Below are 22,159 nucleotides of genomic sequence, written 5' to 3' on the forward strand. Positions count from 1 at the left end.
TGGCATCTTCTGTCTGATATTTCAAGTGTGTCTATCTTTCATAAGGACAAATCTAAAGCCACTACCACACAAGCCTCCAGACTTCATTTGCCCATAGGCAGCTATAATGTTACCATTGTCTTTTTACTTTATATTGTGAAACTAATCTGTATCACAGCCTCTGAAACTGAAGTTTTTGGTATTTACTCATTCTGCATGCTGGATGCCTATTGAACATTTGAATGTGATGTTTGGTTAGATTGTTGCACAGAGTTTGTACTGAGTGGCTCACTGGTAGTTTAGGTCTGACCTTAACAATACTTAAACTGGTAGGAGTAAACTGTAAAACATTAAAAAGACCAACCAAGCCTTAATGTAAATATGTTAATTTTAAGTTATTAGAACTTAAATTTTCTAGTTGTTTTTTTTTAAGGACAACACACACACAACACATGGACATGAGGTTGTATGACTTGAAATAATGAGCAAAATTGGCTTTCCAGCAGGCACCATTTGATTGAGAGACTCTCCTATTTCATACTTAAGAATTCATCCCTGACTAAAACATTCTGTGTATCTTAATCACGTATTTATTGGTTTCTTTTCATAAAAAACTAAGGGGGAGGTTGGTCTTGAATTCAGTCACTATTTACAGACCCTTAGAATTTAACAGTTGCAGGAAACAACCTCAGATCTTGTACAAACATCTTAGGTTCACCTACCGATTTACATTTCAAAACACAGAAAATAATTAAAATATTTTTTCTTTAAATTGTTAGCTTAGTTAAATTCTGTTTTCAAGGCAGCAAGGGAACTTCAAAGTAATAATGCCACAAATACTCTAGTACAAGCCTTGTATTCATATTCTACTTAATATATGGGAATTGATATGTGCATTTTATAAGTGAACTTAAAGCATTAAAAGTAAATTTACTTTTTATTCAAAATAGTCTGTTCTTTTTATGGGGGCAGCTGTAGCTCAGTTGGTAAGGCAGATGTCCACGGACCACACGGTCAGTGGTTAAATCTATATGTCAAAGTGTCTCTGGGAGAGACTCTTAACCCCAAACAGCCCATTCCCACCCCCAGTTGTGCAGTGCCAGTCAAACCTGGTAGAAATTGGGGAGGGTTGTGTCAGGAAGGGCATCCGGTGTAAAAAACTGTGCCAAATCAACATGCGTACAATGATCTGTTGTGAAGACCCTGAAATCACGGGATAAGCTGAAAGGCTGAAAAAAAAAAAAAAAAAAAGGTCAGTGTTATTTTTGTGTTAGTATTTTAATGTTATTATGGATGCTGTAGCATGTAAATATGTTTTCATTTCATACTTTCTTGAGTCAACTTCTGCTACTTTACAAATGCACCAACTTTTACTTGACAATTTTTTGTATGAACGTTGCCAGTAAAAATGTTTTGCCAGTATTTATACCTGTAAAATAAAATTATGTGGAATGGAAGAACAGTGTAGTAGAAACTAAAAAACAAGCACCTCTAAACAGTAGCCTACTTAGGCCAACTGCTATTGATCAATCAATAAATAAAATGTTCAGTAATAAAAAGTTGTCCATCACAGCATCAGTTTTGAAACACTTTATTTGATGACTATCTCCACAATTAGCCAGGATATGTTTCAAATACAGGAGACAGACTGGAAACAGAAAGCACTCACTACTGTTTGCTTTAGAAACAGAAGTGCTTAATGTGCGGATGCTGCCCCCTGATGGTTGTTACATATTCTGCAATCGGGGTGATGACAAAAAATTCTGATGGTAGAGTAAATTCCACCACTGCTCAGGTGTAAATACTATTTGGATTATAGCAGCGGTATTAATCTTTTCCCAAACCAAATTAGTTACCATATAATAAAATACAACACAATTGTTATTGGCTAACACTACGTAAAGCACTGAAACCAAGTATTGCATCTCTGAATTAATCAATCAACAAAAATAATCATATGATTAATATGTTCATTACAACAATCTATAGTAGCCTCTAACAATATAAAATGTAAGTGCTTTTATTTTTCAAATCTTTAGTGTGGACGTAAATCAATAATAATTGTTTTATTATTTTTATACACATTACTTTATTACTACCTATACGTGTGTGATCGTATGATTCTCAACAATTCTTGCATTCTGCTGACATCTTTTATATAGATGAGTAAATTGGTGTTACTAGTAGTATTTCAAATAGAGAAAACAAGTTAAACATTTTCGATCATTTGTGTCGTCACTAGGGTCATGAAGCCACCCCCCCTTTGTTTGCCGTTAGTGGCCTAATGTTTGTGTACTTGGAAGTGAGCTGTATATATATATATATATATATATATATATATGTACATGTATACATATATATAAAACGCTAGTTGGCGAAAGCCAATTAGATAGCTATGAACATATAACTTTCCCTTCTCTAATGGATTTTCTATGAAAAACTGCATGGATCCCAGCGTTTTGATTATCACCTGCATGTCACGCTGTTCAATTCCACTTCCTCATATTTTTGTAGCTTTGACATTTTTCTACACACACTAGCCCATTCTGGATGATATGCAGGTAGGACAACCAATGGCATAGCGACGTTGCGTCAATAGGTCCCGCCTTTGGAAAATAGATGTTAATTTGAGCCAATCGGCAGCCTGGCTATTGCTCCTCCCAGCCAGAGACGGATTTCCGGCCAAGTAAGGCAAAATAAGCCTGTACTTTGTTTACGTCCTGTTGAATAGCTGACAGCTGTTGTATAGCGCTTTCTCCATACTACCAGCCGAGTGTGCGTGTCTCTCGTGGTTGCTCAGAGCTTCGTTAACTTCAAAGCGTGTGTCCTGGATGTCGAATATGGGATGTTTTGTTGAATGAGGGGGAGTCGCTTGATGCCGGCAGGAGGATGAACTCTATCACCGGTCGGGTTCTCGCCATCCCCGCCGCCTCTGTCACCAACTCTGGAGCTTCATCCTCTCGAGCCTTACACGTAGAGCTCACATCACAGCAGGTAAATTCAAAGCGTCTGAGCTCGCGTTGATAACAAATTGCGGTCAAATGAACACAGGAAAACCTCACCGTGTTAGTTTACAACGTCTTTTCTAACTGCTGCTTGGAGAAACGGCAGGCCTGTCAGGCTAGTTGTTAGCTAACAACTGCTAGCTTGCAGTTAGCTAGCTAAATGAAAATCACAGGAACTGGACTGATACCACTGACTCAGTAAATTAGTTAGGCTGGTGTTAGACATTTGTAACCATGCCCTTCGTGTGTGTTCTCCAATTTTAAAACGCATAAATCGCTATTTGGGTTCAATGTGTGCAAAGCTACTGTGAATCTGCTAATGGCAACTTAACTTGGCGTTATGTCGGTGCGCATGTGACAGCTTAGTCGGAGGGAAAGGCAACGTTAGCAAAAGTCACTGAGTGATTGTGTATTTTATTTTACGTCTTTTTTTAAACCCTATTATAAAATTGTGTCAATCACGAACTAAGGTCATTTGACCAATGGAAGTCTTACAAAGCATGAACCAACAATCTCCCATTCATTCATTCAGTAAGTCATTCTTTCATTTTGAATGAATGTGAGTTGGCAGGTTACAGTTCAAAAATCTAAATCATCAGAATGAATTACAGACAACACGACATGGATGGTCATATCCATAACGTGGTATCCTGAAGCTAGATATTGTTTATAGTGGAAGAAAACACTTCTGGATGTGTTCATTTTGCATTGACAGTCTTATAAATATTATGCAGCTTGATGAATTAGCATCTGATTGGCTCCCAGCAACCAGAAGTGAACATATTAATGCAGCAATCGTTTAAAACATCTACAGTAGAGTTCTCCACATTGACTGGAACTGTGAGGTTTAATTCAGTTAACAGTGGAAGAATGAGTACAACGTTCTGCATTTTTATTGTTAGATCGCTTTTTATTTTTCCTGTGCTGTCATATTTGTGACCTTGAACCAGATGGCTATTTTAAAGTCACTAGTCTGTGACCAGTGCTGAAGCTTAATTTAAATCTGCACTGATTAGAAATTACTGTAGACACATCAGCTGCATTCTTAAATATAAATGAAATATATGTGATTAATATACTATAATTTTTGAAAGATTTTACACCACCTTCATTACAAGATGTCTAGTTTCACAATAAATTTTTTTGAGTGTTCTATTGACAGCACCGGATGCACATAGAGTGAAATTCAGGAGGGTTGGTGAATGTTGGACTTGTTAGACTGAGGACCTGTTATTGATGTTATCTCTATTCACAAACTTCGTAGGAAAACTGTGAGATATAAAACAAATGTTGAAGCCATGCTATCAAAGCCGCAGCAAATGTAATGTGAAAGGCAATGCAATCCTGTCCAAATATTTTGGGATAAATAATGGTGATTTCAGAAATATTTACACACAACAAATAGGCCTGGAAACTCGAAATGTGGCTTTATATGAATAAAAAGTAATGACAATATCACGTGGTTGCCTGTTGTTTTACAACCTCAATTCCAAAAAAGGTGGGATGATGTGAAAAAATAAATTAAAACAGAATTCAATGGTTTGGAAATCTCCTCAACCCATATTTTGTTCCCTATAGAACATAATCAACATTTTAGATGTTGAAAATTAGACATTTTACCATCTCATAACACATTTTAGCTCGTTTTGAATTTGATGGCAGCAATACATGTTAAAAATGTTGGAAGATGGACACGAAAAGGCTGGAAAAGTAATGAGAAGATGGGCAAAGGTTCACCAATCTGTGACAAACTGCGCCCAAAAATTGTGGAATTTTAGAGAAAAGCTCTTCAACGTAAAATTGCGAAGACTTTGAAGATCCCATCATCTACAGTATATAATCTCATCGAAAGATTCAGACAATCAGGAGGAATACCGCTGTGCAAAGGACAAGGCCAAAAAACTGGATGCATAGGTCTTTGGGCCCTCAGGTGGAACTGCAATAAAAATAGGCATGATTCTCTACTGGACATCACTGCATGGGCTCAGGAACACTTCCAGAAAGCACTGCCTGAACACGATGGCGATATGTGAATATGATGCCCATGTTCTCTGGGCCAAAACTTATTTAAAATTGTCTGAGGCAGAATGGAAAACTGTTCTGTGGTCAGATTAATAAAAATTTTAAATTCTTCTTGGAAACGATGGACGTTGATTTCTGTGGACTAAAGAGGAGAGAGACCATTCAGCTTGTTATCAGTGAACAGTTCAATCTGATGATATGGGGGCGCATTAGTGTCTGTGGTGTGGGCAGCGTCAATGCTTAAAACTACATAGAGGTTTTAGAGCAACATATGCTCCCATCCAGAGACTGTCTCTTTCAGGGAAGGACTTGCATATTTCAGCAAGACAATGCAAAAACTCATACTGCATCCATCAGAACAGCATGGCTTCATAGGAGAAGAGTCCGGGTGCTGAACTGGCCTCCCTGCAGTCCAGACCTTTCATCAATAGAAAACATTTGCCCCATCATAAAACACAAAATCCAGCAACAAAAGCCCAGGACTATTGAGCAGCTAGAATCTTGCATCAGACAAGAATTGGACAACATTCCTCTCCTAAAACTCCAGCAACTGGTCTCCTCACTTCCCAGACATTTAAAGACAATTGTTAAACATCACCCTCTTCTAACTTTTTTCAGATGTGTTGCTGCCATCAAAGTCAAAATGAGGTAATGTTTTCCATGAAATGTAACAATGGCTCAGTTTCAACATCCGATATGTTGTTTATGTTCTATTGTGAATAAAATATGGGTTGAATAGACTTGCAAATCATTAAATTCTTTTTTTATTTACATTTTACACATCTTCCAAACTTGGGATTGGGAATTGGGGTTGTAGGTATAGAGGTAGGATGTTTTAATTATATTGCAAGATTGAGTTTTATATCCATTTTAATTGTAAGTTTTAAGGATATCCCCTGCCTTTTAAAATGCAACTCTTAACTGTTTATAACCAGAGCTTAGTTACTTCAGATTATAAAAATTGGGCTCTGAACTACAGATGATCAGGAAAAGATTAGCTAATGACCAGCTAATCAATTTGTCACATACCACCATCTGACTTTTTGATCATGTAACGACACGTGAACAACTAATACAGACCCTAATCTTTGTCTAAGCTCGTGGGCTCTACAGTAAAGTCTCAGATATTAGTGTACTTTTATTTTGGAAAGCCCAACCCACCACAGTATTTTAATACAGCGAAAGTGTGATCGCAACCTTTTCTTTCTGCCTGTCACCCACATGAAGTCACGCAGACAAAACTGCGCTGATATTTTAAAGGGAGGGGGTTTAAAAATTCTTTCTGGAACAAACAGTGTTTTTGTTTAAGGGGCTCTTAATCTTATGCGGAATCCCATGATTTAGATTTAGCCTCAGTATGGCTGCGGGGGACAGACCCGACTTGCTGGTTAAGGGAAAAGTAGTGTTTTCGCTGTTGGCCTGAAGCAGGAATTTGCAAATGCCAACTTGTGCATCTATACACAAATTTCCCAGGCATCATTTATTTTATAAAAATAAAATGATTGTCTTTGAGTCATTTATTTTACATCAGTTTATTTCTATTAAATATTAGATTCTTAATAAACCATCGCCTTCTGCCTGAAGGTGTTTGAATTATTCTCAAAGTGATATAGATGTAATAAATTGTTTTAGACTGTCACTAATAAATTGTGTAGATATTTTTTTGTCTCGGGTCTTTACTTGAGTTAATTTTGCATTGCTGCTTCTGTATGGTGGCTTTAAAGTGAAGTCATTTCATTCTGGCTGCGCGATGGTAGAGTGGAGTGCTGTCGCCTCACAGCTAGAAGGTCTAAAGGTCTATGTGGTGTTTACACATGCTTGCGTGTGTTTCCTCTCACTGTCCAAAGAAATGCACGTTAGGTTAATTGGTAACTCCAAATTGTCTGTAGGTGTAAATGTGAATGACTGGTTGTCTGTCTGTGTATGTCTCTCTGTGGTGACCTGTCCAGGGTGTACCTCTTGCCAAATAACAGTTGGGATAAGCTCCAGCATGAGCAGGATAAATGGCTAAAGATGATGGATGGATGGATTTGTAAATTCTGATAAATAATTTTAAGATGTACAAACCTTGATACAGTTCTCATGAATGACCATGCCTGTAAAGTTAAATGGCCACTCTACCACGTCATGCCCTGTTGTTTAAACTTTTCAGAGGTGGTGCGGCCTCTGTGATTGAATAATAACTGCTATTTTAGACTGGCTGTACATAAGGACTCCGGATATTGATACTGTATTGATCTCTAGGCATCTTTTGTCACTTGTTCTTGGACCCAGTCCAGGTTATGTGTCTTCACGACAATCTAGATAGTATTTGTCCACAATCATACTGTGATCAGATTGAAACAGAACCTTTTTTTTTCTGGTTATCCCCCTACCAAAACAGAGACGACTGCGTCATCTCCGGAGCATTGCAGCTAGAAATATTGTCAACAAGAATGGTTCCCCACTACTGGACACATACTTCACCCTCCACCTCTGTATAGGTGACCGCATATCTAGAGGTAAGTGTTAACCTATTCCTCACATGCCAGTCTGTCACTCGCTCTGTTACCTCAACTACGACCTCACATGTAGTACACGTGAACTATTATACATATACTTAAGACATTCTGCATCATCATCATTCAAAATTCTTTCTATCCCATATGAACTAATAGTTTTACAACATAGACTAAATAGCTAAGGTGGTAATAAAAAAAATATAAAATCCAAATTAATTTATTTGTCATTTTATGGTTTGTAATAGTTCAGGGGGCGGCTGTAGCTCAGTTGGTAAAGCACAGAGTCAGGTGTTCCATCCCTGGTCCCGGCTGGTTGTCATCGTGTCTCTGGGCAAAACGCTGAACCCCTAACAGTCCTTTCCCATCCCAATAGAAGTCCCAACCGATGGGTCAAGAAGGGCATCCGGCGTAAAAACTGTGCCAAATCAACATGCGGACAATGATCCGTTGTGGCGACCGTGATCTCACGGGATAAGAACAAAAAAAAAAAAATAGCTAGCTAGTTCAGTGAGTACCTCCAGTAACAAGTGTGCTTCGTATTAACAGGGAAATTAACCATGGAATAGAAATGATATACTAATGCAAAACTTAATACATTTTCATACAGTCACAATATTTATTTACTAACGTTTATGTTTATGTGATGAAACCTATTGAAATGAATCTCAACCATAGACATGTAACAAGTGGCTGGATTTGTGTGAGAGATAATACATACAGATGTTTTTTAGACGTTGTTCAACTGATTCTTGTTCAGTGTGTTTTTTTTTTTCTCCTTTTAATCTGCATTCTTTGATGTCTTTTTAGATTTTTACAAAAGTGAAGTCATTCGAGACTCACTGGTAAGTATCCTTACATAAACCTTTCAGTAAGTGGTGTAAATGACACAGCTGTATTTTAGTACTGTACATGTTTTTTGGCTGGTCCCACTTTTTGTGTGGCAGATGCAGCCCCACATGCAGCTTTGGAAGCAGCCAAAGCTAGCAGCCTGTTGTTGAGTCATGAGCTGACCTAAGCAACTTTCCAGGCATGCTGTTAAGTATTCTCAGCAGAATGTACAGTGCACTGTGGGAATCAGGACTTGTCACCTCTTAGCCCAACTTCCTCCTTTTGAATCCTTGCTGACAGTTCTTCTCGACATTTCTTTCTTCTTCCTGTCACCATGCTTTTGCTGTCTTCCTCTGTTTCTGCTACTCACTCTCACTAGTTATATTTTCCCTACTCCCACCCTTATGGATTGTACTTATGTATTTGACATTCCTCTTCACCCTATCCTTCCAATTTTCTCCGTGATAGATGCTCATAATTAAATAATATTGGTGGCTACAGTGCTCTGTACAAACAACACTTTACTCTGCCAGTGTGTAAGTTCTAGGACCAGCCAACAGGGTTTAGAGCCTGATTTAGACATGTGCTGAAATTCTCCTGACTTTGTCTGGAGGGAGTGTATGTGAGAATGCAAATGTCAGAATGAGACGCTCCCGTGAAGGATTTAAAGTAAGTGTACTGTACAGAGAGTGTACAGAGGCTGATTTCTTCTCACACTGTCTGGAGTTCATATGTGAAACAGGCTTAGTTGTGTGCAGACTTTAGGATTTCTATAGAACAGTGTAATTCTGTAATTTTACAGTGGACAGAGATCAAATTGCATTTGACAGAGTTGCCAAGCATTTTTGTATCATACAGGCTCTTAGCCATACACAAATTTAAATGCTTCAGCACTCTGAGATAAAAAGTTTACTTTTGACATCCGTTTTGATTTTAAGAGGCCCAAATTCCAAAATCATCACTGGACTGTTGTTTGAATGTATAATTATTAGATTTCGTCACTCTTATATCTGGCCTTAAACCCTGTACTAGGCGAATTCTACTTCTCATGTATATGTGCGTGTGTGTGTGTCCGTGTGTGTGTGTCCATGCATGTGTGTCCCTGTGCACGTGTGCTTTTCAGAATCCTACTTGGCGGAGCCTGGATTTTGGCATGCTGCCAGACCTTTTGGACACCTCAGTTTCTTGCTTTGTGGTGAGGATATGGGGAGGACAGGAGGAACATTATCAGCTCCTCATAGAATGGAAGGTTAATCTGGATGGCCTCAGATACACAGGACAACAGGTCAGCAAGCACACGCTACAGCTTTGTCACAGTATTCCTGTATGGCAGGAACTGTGGACAGATACTGTAAATGAGTGAGAGCAGAATTCTGTTAGTACAACTGTCATTTGCACTCATAGTTTGTGTGGAGTTTTAACTAACGATTTGCACTCAATCAATTTGGCCTGAAACATAAAATATTGCATACAATTTAAAACAAATACATTATACATCTAACGGTATTTTTATCAGAACAGCACCAAACAGCAAATTGAAACTCTGTGGGAATTGAGTCAAAGCTTTTGTAAAATAAAAGAAGTCTGTGTTATTGGCATTATTTCACAGTGAGGCTCTTCAAAGCTTACAGAGAACACAGTCTCATGCAAATTTAAATGACCCCTGGTTTTTGTTCGCTTTAATTCTGTCTCTACAATGACCCTCTGCTGCCTTGCTTTGTTCGCAGATTCGATCCAGGAATCCAAATGAGATCATTTTTGGATTGAATGATGGCTACTATGCAGCTGACTTTGATCACAGGGTATAGCCTTTTGTCCATTTTCCAGAACTTTACTGTTATAATGGAATTCCCAGCCCTGATCTCCTTTGCTTTATCTGGACACTGTTTCGCTTTCACACTGTGAAACCTTGATGTGTGGCTGTTGCAGGATCAGTCGGAGTGGAAGAAAAACAGTCTGCTTCAGGTGGACCAGAGTTCAGTCAGGAACTCCTACACTGTGTTCTCTTTGCTCAGGTAAGATCCATGCCATGCAGCAGAATTATGTCACATCATCATTCCACCAGACCTCAGTCAACACATTTCTCACATCATTGAAATGTAATGAACTAACAGCAGTTCCTCTATCATTTGCGGTGGATTTGGATTTGATTTATTTCAAACTACATCTATTCTAGTCTTTGTGGAAATAGATAGTTTATTCGCCTTTGTGCATGCTTAATGTTGTCATGTGATTTGACTACCAGCTATTGTGTGTTTCCTTTTCTTTTTTTTTTCTTTTTTTTTTATCTTGACCATTTGTAGCCCAGCAGATGGTGCCACAGGAAAGGCAATCTTTAGACCAATTATCAGCTCTGCTGGCCTCCAACCGTATTTAAAGCTGCAAGACTTGAAGTCTACACTGAATTTCTTTTTGCAGTCTCTCTGAATTAAGGAACTTCATACCTGCGATTCAGAGTTTTCTTCATATTATTTCATAACTACTTGATAAGTGGGCTGTAATACTTGCAGTGCAAATCTACACCAGAAGAAGGAGACAAAGATTCTCTCAGTAAGGGGAACCCTGGTGCAGTAATGAGGAGGTTGAATGACAACGGGCAATGCTGGCATCTGTTGACAAACATATGCTCGGTGTTGTGCATTTATATTTAAATGGAGTAGAATGTAAACACTACTTTCAGAATCAGCAGGGCTTCCCCGAAGGGAAACCCTCTGTTAACCGAAGTCTGTTCGCTTAACAATATAATTACACCCTTTTTGGTTTAAATAAACGCATATCTGGAAGGTTTAAAGTTAAGTTTTTCCATATTAAGTTAAGGATCCTGTCATTAGGTGCATTATGAAAGCTTTAACTATCATTTACCAACTATAAGAACTAAGTAGGTGCATATAAATGTATCCCGGGCCTTTCTAGTGTCATGGAAAAAGAGGGATCCTGGCTGAACTTAAAGAGTATTCCCTCATCTAGAGGTGGTCAGGGTTTATGTTTATATGAGAGGAGGCTATTGCCCCCTTAGCAGCTTACAGGAAAAAAGCACAGTTGGAATCATAACTTTTATGACCTCTGGTCTTGCTTCATCTATTATTGCAGCCTTCTTCCACATCCTCTTCTTCTGTCCACACCCAGTGGGACTCTGCAAAGTTTAACACACTTACATTGATACCCTACTCTTCCCTCAAATTGCAGTGCCTGCAACGTCTCACTCCTGTCAGAGTGCTTCTGTAGAATGGGTTTTTGGTTAGATACCTGAAACAAGCTTAACACAAGAGGTCAAGATATTTTCCCATTTTACTCTGCAACATAAAATTAATCAATAAATATCCTGTCTGTCTGTATTGGCCCTGAGATAGATTGGTGACCCATCCAGGGTGTACCCCGGCTCTTGGCCATTGACAGCTGGCATAGGCTTTCAGCCCCCCACTGATTAAAATAATGGATGGATGCATAATAGTTTATTGGTCAACTTTTGTCATTAACTAAATTATTAAAACTAAAATAATCTTATGTGTATGGGTTGTGACTGGGAGAGCCATAGTATCCACGTGCTTTCTGCCAGTCGGGTATGTCGGAATGAAGCTGCCAGAAACAGTACTGTCAAGGTGACCACTGTCTGAATGAGACAAACCCAGCACTTTATGAGGTTGATGAAGGCAACATTGTTGTGTCCCATGTTAAAAGAGAGCACACAAGTCACAGTCACGGGAGAGAATGGTCACTGGCAAGGGCAGTGAAACAGCAGGCGAAATGCTGTATTGCGTCATGTCTAGGCCGACAAGTGACACTTGTCACAGCCGAATCCACAGTCAGTGGCTAAGCATGTATGTTCTGCGCTTGTGTGAGAGAATTAGAAGACAGAAAACCTAAAGAAAAAAAAGAACTGTAAATGAGATGTCGTAGGATGTCGTAGTAACTTGAATACATTGATTAATTATTGTGTTTCATTCAAGTTCGTATGCTATTGATTCTGCACCATCCAAGTTACCCTAACAAACGATGGAGCATAAAATAGTGCTTTCCTTTGGTCATCAAAACTATTAAAGTGGCTTGTCCAGAGAATTAGAATTAAATACGTATTTTGCCTCAAAGAACAGTGATGTATAGTATATCAGCATGGGATACCCACTCTGTCAGATATTCTTAGCCAGTCTTCTCTCTTTCTGCCTTGGCCCAGTGAAAAACATCTCTCAAGGCACAGAGCTTTAATGGAAAGGGATGAGAAGTACTTTGCTAAGAAAGTACTGAACTTGATTAATGACAGTAATTTGTCAGCAGATTCACATTCGGCTTTACTTCTTGGCTCCAGTTGACAACACCACTCTCTTGTGTGAGTAACATGGTGATGGGGGCTAGCAGACACAACGTGCCTTAGATGGAGAGATGAAGAGGGAGTGTACAGATCATTTATCAGCAAACCTTTGTCAGAGAGGCTGATATAGAGATTGAGCCCCATCTTACAGAGAGCAGGACCCCTGTCTAGGTAGAAAAAGAGCCAAGAAGACAGTGATGAAGATTATCCAGCTGTTCCCCTTGTGTAGAGATAAAATTGACTTTCTGTCGTCATATGTTGGAGTAGCTGAAATGCCACAAAAAGAACAGAGAGTGGCAGAAGAGACTGCTCTCCCAGTTTATAATGATTAGAGGCAAGTCTTTTACCCCACTGTTGTAAAAGGTGTCATGTTGAAGTGGATGTACTTATGTGACCCCCTCACTACTTACATCTCTCTGACACCAAAGACTTATAGAGCTACTTTAAAAATGTACAATGACAACACCACTTTTGTGGAGGATGAATGTTGTGATAATGACGTGGTATCACCCGAGCTGGCAAAGGTACACAAATTTTTACGGAAGTAGACCTACAGGTACAATACTACTACACTACTAATACTACAAAACATACAGCCTCTGAAATGTAATTAAAATATAAAAGTAAATTATATATCAACCATTTTTGCACAAAGCTAACTGGATCTCATGTTATATTAATATAATTGGAAGATGATACCATCTAGCTTTAAAGAATAGCATGAGCATTGCCTTTCTTCTAATGTGCAAATCAGTTTTCAATATTTTAATATTTGTAACAGTTTTTCACCACCATCCAGCCTCAAAATGTTTCGATTTGGCCTTTGTGCAATTAATTTAAAACCAGATCTCTGGTCACCTGAAATTAGAGATATTAGACCCCCCTCCAGTTGCAAGGCTCTTCAAATGCTTATAAACACTCATGTAAGTTGCCTCGTGTAGTTGCTGACTTGAGACTGTTGAGATTAACACACTACATAACTGCTTATGCATATCTACCATTGCTGCAAGTGAATAACAGCAGTGGACTGATGAAAAAAAATCAAGAATTCCCCTCATGCATTAAAAAACTCACAAGACTGGTTTGAAAATGCAAGGAGTAGAAAGTACAGATATTTATTCAAATATACTGTGGAGAGTACAAGTACAAATTGTGAAAGAAAGAAATACTCAAGTACAGTAAAAATACCTGAAACTTCTACTTACTTACTTACTTCCCACCTCTGGTTGTCATATCATTAAGTAAAACTTTCACAGTTCATTGCTCCCTGTTACTTCTGTGTTTACAGAAGCAGAGCACTGTGTTACTAACACTCTGTGGGGGTCTCTTGTGTCCCATAAGCTCTTGAGGTAATAATAACTTCCTTCAGTCACCGCTTGATGTCCACCTGCCTGCCTGTTGGATTTTTCAGCCACTGGACATTGGTGTGGGTCTATGTTAAACAGGCAGCTGTATTTGAATTTGTGGCAGACCCTGGGGTCTCAACCAGCAGCAACCAGGCTACAGTAGCAATAGGACTGCCTAAACTATAAATCAACATGGACATATAATTGTGAATGCTGTTGTTCTTATTTCACATGACTGGAGTGGAAAAAAATCAGATCAGTGCTCATGCATAAAATTTCTAAGGTGGTAAACACATTTTTTTTCCCCCTCGTATTTTTATGCATTTGGCCTCCAACAGCCTTTCTATCTACTGATAAATGTTTTTCTTTTCTTTTTTCACTTTGATAAATTTTTTCAAGGCTGAGAGACCTATTTTTCCCCAGGCTCTTTGCCTTCCACTGGTACTATGTGACAAATTGTTTGTAGTTCTCAGCTTTTTTTGCCTACTATAACAAGAATTGCATACTCTTTGACACTTACCCAGCAGTGATGTGTCATGTTATCTCAGCATCTTGATGTTATTGTTCATTTTTAATACAATACAACATTTGCTTTATTTATTTATTTATTTATTTATTTATTTATTTATTTACATAAATCACTTATGCACCTTGAGCAGCTATGACTGGATGAGAATTGAATGTAGAACTTTTATTGAAGATCCTAACTTCTGTAGTTATCCAAAGTGTGTGACCCCCATTGACCCTGTTGAGACCAAAAATATCTTTTGATAAAATCTCTTTAGCTGCACTGCATCTGTGTTGTAGTTGTCATGTAAACAGGGCTTATAGCAATTCAGCAGCAACAACAAAAACATTCAGCCTGAAGGAGCATAATGCAGGTTTGCCAAAGAACTTTTTCTCCAGTAATCTTATCTTCCACTCCATGTAGATGGAGACAATGGTGAATTGAGGTGAATAGCAAGCGTTAAATATGTTGACATTCTTTGGCAATGAGATACAGACAGAATTTAGGTTAGTTTGTTTTGATTTCCCTGTGTTCTTGTGCTCTCTGTTGTGTCCCTGCCAGAGGTGTGATAGTGGGACATTATCCACAATTTGTTGTCTCCAAATGTCTGGGAGATTGTTTTGAATAGCTTAATTGGCTGCCCTGTTCACCCTGTGCTGTTTAACAAATGCTTGCTGGAAATGAATTCAGCAAGGTCATTACTTCTTGCGCTTGTTTCCTCTGACCCGCATTTGTTTTGATAAGTACACTGGGCTCATGTGCATGTGATGAACAGCTGTAAGGTAAATTTAATATTTTTAAAAGCTTTAGATTTTTACCTCACAAAATAGTCGGTATTCAAGATTTTCTAAAAGATGCCTTCTGTTTATCAAAATATCTGGACGTTTCAAAGGTTAGTATGACGTCTCCTAGTGCCATGGTCAAAAGAGCAAATGTTACGTTTTTTTCTGATGTTTATCTCTGTCAAGAGTTGAGTGCACAGCCTCACTCATAGCTTCCTGCAAATCCTACCCAATGGCAAAGTCGTTAAGTACCTCTTATGCCATGGAAAAGGAAAGTTGTCATCGCTCATGAGGAGCTGATCTCTGGGCAGTTGATTGAACTGTTGCCCCCGTGTGAATGTGTACGCTGGGAGTCCTCCTGCCCCATGTGGTTCCAAAGGCTGCCTGTTAGGCAGGCGTTAGGCCAAGGCTCAGGGAATGATAAGCAGGGAGACATGCGTGAAAAGGAGGGAAGAGATACGTAACTATTCTCACCTGGGGGAAAAGGCCAGATCAGATTCTCCCACTGCAATCTCCTAAACAGATGAAGCTGTCAAAACAGATTTGCCCTGATGCTCTAAAGGACTATCTGCAACTGCTATCACTGTCACCTCAGACAGATTAAACATGCGGGCAGAAACATGAAATGATTTTCCTATAGGACTCCTCCCCAAAGATTTATTGACATTATCTTTGAAACAGATTTCCTTTTTAAGTTGTTTTCTAGTGGTGTTTACTGTGTGAGTTTCTTAACAAATCCTAGAGGGTTTGTAAAATGACTCTCTTACACTATATCAAATCAAGGGGCAATTTCTTAAAGTCTCAAAGCAAGTGCATCTAAGGAAAGCTCAACTTTCATCACTGTTGTGACTTAAATCACACTCTGCTTTATTGTTGTGATTGGGGTCTCCAGTTTTTGCTGTGATGCATATTCAATAGAATGGTTATAGGACCATTTAAAAAAAAAAAAAAAAGCATCTTCATTTTTAATAAAGCTTTCTTAAAGTAGGTCACGTCTTGCTTAAAAACACTAACATGGCTGCTAATTGCAAGCTCCCCCTTTTTGTCGGTCTTCTGGATCTCACTCCCACCTCCCAGGCTTGTTGTTGAGTTGTTGGGTCCCTTGGGTTGTTTGGGGTGATAGGGTGGGGTGCTGTCCCTGTTTGGATGGGCTCTAGACTTGAAGAAAACATTGTTAGGTAATTGCCAAAGTGATGGATGGTCTAAATAATATGCTTGCTTGTCATTTGTCTACTGATTTTGCTGTTGTCTATTTTATTGATGACAGTGACGAGGCATTCGGAAATGGGCCTCCATCTCTGTGGTTTCAGCGAATCAGCTGTAGGTTTGAAGGTTGTCTTCACTTTCTGGAAATGATGGGTTCAGGTCTTTCGGACAACTTTTGATCTCACATTGTGGTTAGATTATTAAAGAATTTATAGTGATTATGCTTTTGTTGTGATAATTGTGGTTTGTGGTGTTTAAGAACTTTATCCGTCTGGCAGAACCTATATAAAGCTCTAACGAACTGTAAACTTTTAACACTGGGAGTGTTGTCGGTATTACTTTTGTCCTTTGTTTAATGTGAAAGCTCATCATCAACTTTTACAGTTTTGGAGGCTTGGCAGTAGGGCTGGAACAATGAAGATCAACTCCAGTAAATAAGAAAAAGAAACTTTTCCAGATGGAGACGGTCATAATTCTTATGTCTGCCAAACAGTCACTGTAAACATTTTAGCTCAATGCAATGGTGAAATCATAACACTGATGCTCAGTTTCTATTCAGCCAGTCATCTTGGTGGCCACTTGGGAACGACACTTGTGGTCTAGTGTGTGATGATTAGGATGATGACTTTGTGTTTTCCTCCTCCTGCAGGCTTCACACGACCCAGCGAGCCATCAAGCAGACTCAAGTGACGGTTCAGAAGATTGGGAAGGAGATTGAAGAAAAGCTAAGGACAACAGCAACATGCACAGAACGAGTGAGCACAGTCAGCCATCAGCAGCAAACCTTTAAATTAGAGATTACCCAAATCCAGTTTGTTTTGGCCCCCTTACTGATTGCTTTAATATTACATGTGTGATGAAGCTGATGCTGATCTGATACTTATATTTAGCCATTCTGCTGTTAATGTTGATTAAGAATGTATCTGACACATAGAAATGACAGCTACATAGCATTTCAGACACACTTTATATATAAAGAGCTACTTGGTCCAAATACTGGAGGCCCTGGTTTAATAACATTAGGTTTATCAGAAAATGATGGATATTTGAATAAAATAATAACTGGCATAATCTGTCTTCTGTAACTCTTGAGTCCAGCTGCGTCCCTCTGCTGGATTTTCTGGAGCAATAGAAACTGTTCTATTGCATTGTTTTACAACAGTTTAACCAATGAGTGACTGACAGATTTAATGTTAATTAAGAACCGCTGAACAGACCTGCTGCACACAAGTATTCATTTAGACATCAATTTATTTCTCTATGCAGCAGAATGTTGTAGTGTTAGACTGGGAGACCTCTACTACAACATTAGTGTTTAGGAGCTTGATGTTGTTGTTTTATCATCGTATGTTATAGTGAAACTTTATGAAGATGAGGTGAAGTTTATGTTTTGAGAAAATGTATAAACATAAGTCAAGTTTGAGATATTATGTTTGAAAGAATGCCCATTAGCATCAGAGAGCAGGCCTATTGACTTCCACACTAACATTAGGCATCAGCAAACTGTATTGTACTAAATACTTAACAAGATTTTTACGGCTTCTATCACCCAAATCCCCAAATCACTCTTAATGTAGAGTGTGCAACTAATGTTTCTGCTTTGATAGCTTGACTGAAGTATAATATATATATAATATAAGTTTCCTCTTTTTGTCATATCCTCAACTAGATCCAAAGCGAAATAAGCACATTTACATTTTTGAAATTGGTCGGCACATAATTGTGAAAATGATCCCATTTTTGACATTGTGTTTATTGTATACACTGATTTCAAAAGCATCCCCTCTCATTTGCTGTGATAAAGGCATAGAGGCAGTAAAGCACTTTCTCACCCTCCAGGTAGACATTTCTTCACGTTGAAATTTTATTTGGGCAGTTGGGAGATTTTTGTGTCCCCACACTGTCTTTGTTGTGCATGTGGTTTTGCTCAGAAACCAAATTGAAAGGTTTTAAGTGCGTCTTTAGACAGCTGTTGCTTTCCTTTATGGTCTTCATCAGCTTCTTATATGGCTGACTTTTTGTTCTTCTCCCCAGTCTTTCACCCCACCTTTTGAAGCAGCTCCACTACAGCCTTCTTTTGCCTTCCTACAAAAACATTGCGGTTCCATTCTTTTTCCACAAAGGATACCTTTCAAAAACTTGTCTGTGATATTTCCCCCTCAGTAAAACATTCATCAAAACTCTTTTCAGAGCCCACATCAGCTAATAAATCACATAATCCTCATCTTCTACCCTTCTGTAGAAACCAGTAATCTTGGAGTGAGTGGAGCATTGTGTGGCTCTTCTAAGAGTTTCTCGGAGTTTCTTTGGAGGCCTCTGTACTATCCTTCTGTGCACGTCATAGTGAGCATGGATCAAAGGGTGAAAGAGTGGAGGCCACCAACCCCAACGCATGGCCCTTTCACCCTCTCACCCACTCTCCGCTATTTATCTGCTAGGTTATAACATGTCCTCCCTCCCCCCATTTTGGCTGCTTATTTACTCAGCTGACCCACTTCTGTTTGATGTTCAGTAGGAGTCAGACAGGCCCTGGTGGTGGTGGTGGTACAGTTCCTCTAAGATGCAGACTCACATGGCTGTGACCCACTTGTCAACTGTGCCGCTCAGTGAAAGTGTAGGAGGCTCGCGGTTCGTGCCAAAGCCAGCAGTGGTTAACATGCAAGCATAAGGGTGCGACACATTGAAGAGATGGAGGCTCTATCAGTCCTCTCTCTGAGCCTGGTACCCCTCTCTGTTTTTGTCACAAATGCCTCAGAAGTCTTCAAGAAGATGCATGTCTATGTTTTCAGACCCTGGCTAAGATCACTATCTGTGTGTGTGTGTGTGTGTGTGTGTGTGTGTGTGTGTGTGAGATACCACAGTCCCTCCTTGCAAGCTGCAGGATGAAAAACAAGGCTGATCTCTGCCCTTCCAGCAAGCGCTTTACAGCCCTCCATTAGCCATGTCATTCCTTTTTGCATCTCTGTTTTTCTCCTATACCTCTTCCAATTATCAGTGTCTTTGACATCATCCGTGCAATTCTTAATGTCACATTAAGGTTACCATATCTCTTAATCGCTCCCTTTCATCTACTGTATACCACATCTATCAATCCATGAATTCAGTCTGCTGATCCACAGTAAATGTAGCTTGCTGCAGCCCCTCTCTAATATAAAGACACCTGAAGCCTGATGCTGTTTCTGCCACTACCACAAATCATGTGTTAAGGGAGACACTAGTTGAAAGTATGTACCCACAACTTTCAACTAGTGTCTCCCTTAAAGAGATAAAGAATGAAACTCATCTGGACTTGATAAACCTTCAGGTGGTCGTTATTTTTTTATGTGAGAATATGTCCACAAGCAAGTGCCAGGATCTTCAGTATGATGGGGGTTACTTGTTTTTTTTTTTTGGAGTTACTTGTTTAATATTTCTCTAGTAAAAGGCAGCTGAGCACACTGGACCTCTTCTAGCTCTACCCTACTCAAATCATCCCTGTAATTGTTCATTAGCTATTCCAACATATCATTCAGTGCCAGGGGGGCTGAACAGCCCGGATTCTTCATATTCTCTCCGCATGTCCACAGAATCAAACCAATGTCTACAAATATCCTATCCTGCATATCTTTGACTTCCTTCCTGCTACTTCACACACATTCTTTACTGTGATAACACACTGATAATGTCACTGTCTGCTATATTTTTAAAACACCTTGCATCATCTGCTCAGCTGGAAGCTGTGAAGCTGTGAAGCTGTGTTGAGATTTCTGAGGTCACCAGCCACCATGACTGCGTTTACATGCACCTAAGTAACTGGGGTACTCAGGGTAATCATCTTTTCGGGTAATCGGTTGAAGCTTGGCGCACAGATTTTAACTGTATAGTGACAGCAAAAAATGGTTTCTGACTTTTTAATGTAAAAAGAGGGAAAACGCATACAGCTGATCCATACCGGGAACTGTCTGAATTTAAAATAAATTGTGGGGGAAATTAACTTACTTTTATAAAGCACTTTTTGTTATTTCAATTTTCTGTCGCACTAGTTGAACTTTGTTTTAAAATGAGGTGGCATCGCCCCATTAATGATCTATCCTTCATTCCACTTTTCACTTCGCTGCATGTTCCTGTCTGCAACATTTTGTTACACATGTACAGTTGGAAAGGCGATTAGAAAACTGGTTTTATATATCTATATCTACAGATGGAGCGAGATATAAATATATGGCTGAGGATCTCTTAACCCAATTTCAGCAACCAACTTTCACGTTTACATTACATTTAAGAAATTAGCTTTTTCAGGTATCAATCCACCCCTGCTTCTATTGCTTAATTAAATCAGTATCAGAGTTGGTCTATGTTTGATACCCAGCCTCATCTCCTCATATCTTATCAGCTTGCACCCTAACCTCCAGAACTCCACACCATTTAAGTCAGAGCCATTCCCATGACTTGGGCTTATTACTAAACCTTTTCACCAATAAGACTGATCTCAGGGCTCAGTGACATGTTTTGAATAGCCCAATTAATCTTCATCCTTCTTGTCATTAGTTGATACTTGAATATTAGCTCAGTAGATAGGAATTAAATCAATGTGCATGGGATCACCCTGAAAAATATTGTTTTGTTTTTGAGGGAGCCGGTAGGAATTTGGAGTCTTTAAAAAGAATAACAACAGCTAAGAACTCTTGGACCACATGCTTAAGATTTTCCTTCATATTATTTTTCTGTTTTCACTTCTTGTTTGTCTTGTCTGGTGTTTCTAAGCAGAAGAAAGAACGGGAGTGCATGCAGCTGCGCATTGCTGTGTTGCACAGTGAATTACAGAGGCAGAAGAAAGCACTCGGGAGGGAGACAGACCTGCAGCAGAAGGAGAGGATGCAGCTTCAGAAGAAAGGTAAAGTAGCAGATTCGTGCCCCAGCGGCTCTCTGTTCTTGCCTGCTGTAACTGCCCACCTAGTCTATTTTTTATAGAAGCTGCTTGTGGGACACTTCTGCATGAAGTTCAACCTCATATAGTGCTTTCTAATTGGTGGGTTGGTGGGATATAGATACAACTTTTGTATAGTAATAAAAAAAGAGAAAACATTTAGTGTTACATACCATTGGATAATCAGTCAGTCCTTTTGCAACAACTTTAGTTGTCTTCTATGTTAACGCGTGATTTAAATTCAGCTTTTTTAGGGAGACTTATCAGTCCAAACACATTCAGCGAATGTGATTTGAATCCCCATTGCTTTAATGATTAACCAGAAACGACTTTGTTTCAGATAATAATTGTAAGAAGAAGGTTGTTATATGGGAGGGTTCACTTTGTCTGCATTGCACAAAGCACAGGACAAACCAGGATCCTTTTAATTTTAACACAGACATTCCCTGTGGCTTGGGCTGGCTAAAATAAATTCCCCAAATAATTCTCAATTCCCTTTTATTTTACTGTTTATAGTATTGCTCAGTTGCATCTCTCTAAAATCAAATTCAAGAATATTTCCACCAACCAAAAAGATAATGTTGTTGAATGTTTTAAGTTTGTTAAAAAAGCTAAAAGCAAATAAAGACAATTTTTGTAAACTGATTACACACATCCCAGTATAAATTTTTCAAGTGGTGTTCAGAATTTGTCTTTGAGCTACAAGGCATATCATGTCAGTGATTCTGTTGTTCAGGAAAGTCAAATTTTAAACACCTTGCTTAAGATTT

General features: G+C 38.9%; 1 protein-coding gene across 2 annotated transcripts in view; it reads left to right on the top strand.

Moving 5' to 3' along the window:
• The first annotated feature begins 2,650 nt into the window (after positions 1–2,650).
• Positions 2,651–22,159, top strand: part of uvrag (UV radiation resistance associated gene) — an 88,934-nt gene continuing 69,425 nt past the window's right edge. The window contains exons 1-8 of one of the 2 annotated variants that reach the window (XM_067494317.1): positions 2,651–2,973; positions 7,390–7,507; positions 8,315–8,349; positions 9,459–9,620; positions 10,063–10,137; positions 10,265–10,350; positions 17,133–17,238; positions 21,227–21,356. In XM_067494317.1, coding sequence (XP_067350418.1) covers positions 2,869–2,973; positions 7,390–7,507; positions 8,315–8,349; positions 9,459–9,620; positions 10,063–10,137; positions 10,265–10,350; positions 17,133–17,238; positions 21,227–21,356 — 817 coding nt within the window. In that variant the 5' untranslated portion in view covers positions 2,651–2,868. The remainder of the gene's footprint in view (positions 2,974–7,389; positions 7,508–8,314; positions 8,350–9,458; positions 9,621–10,062; positions 10,138–10,264; positions 10,351–17,132; positions 17,239–21,226; positions 21,357–22,159) is intronic. The other variant, XM_067494318.1, reaches the window with a different exon arrangement.

The sequence above is a fragment of the Channa argus genome, chromosome 24, assembly GCF_033026475.1.
Source record: "Channa argus isolate prfri chromosome 24, Channa argus male v1.0, whole genome shotgun sequence".
Taxonomy (NCBI): Eukaryota; Metazoa; Chordata; class Actinopteri; order Anabantiformes; family Channidae; genus Channa; species Channa argus.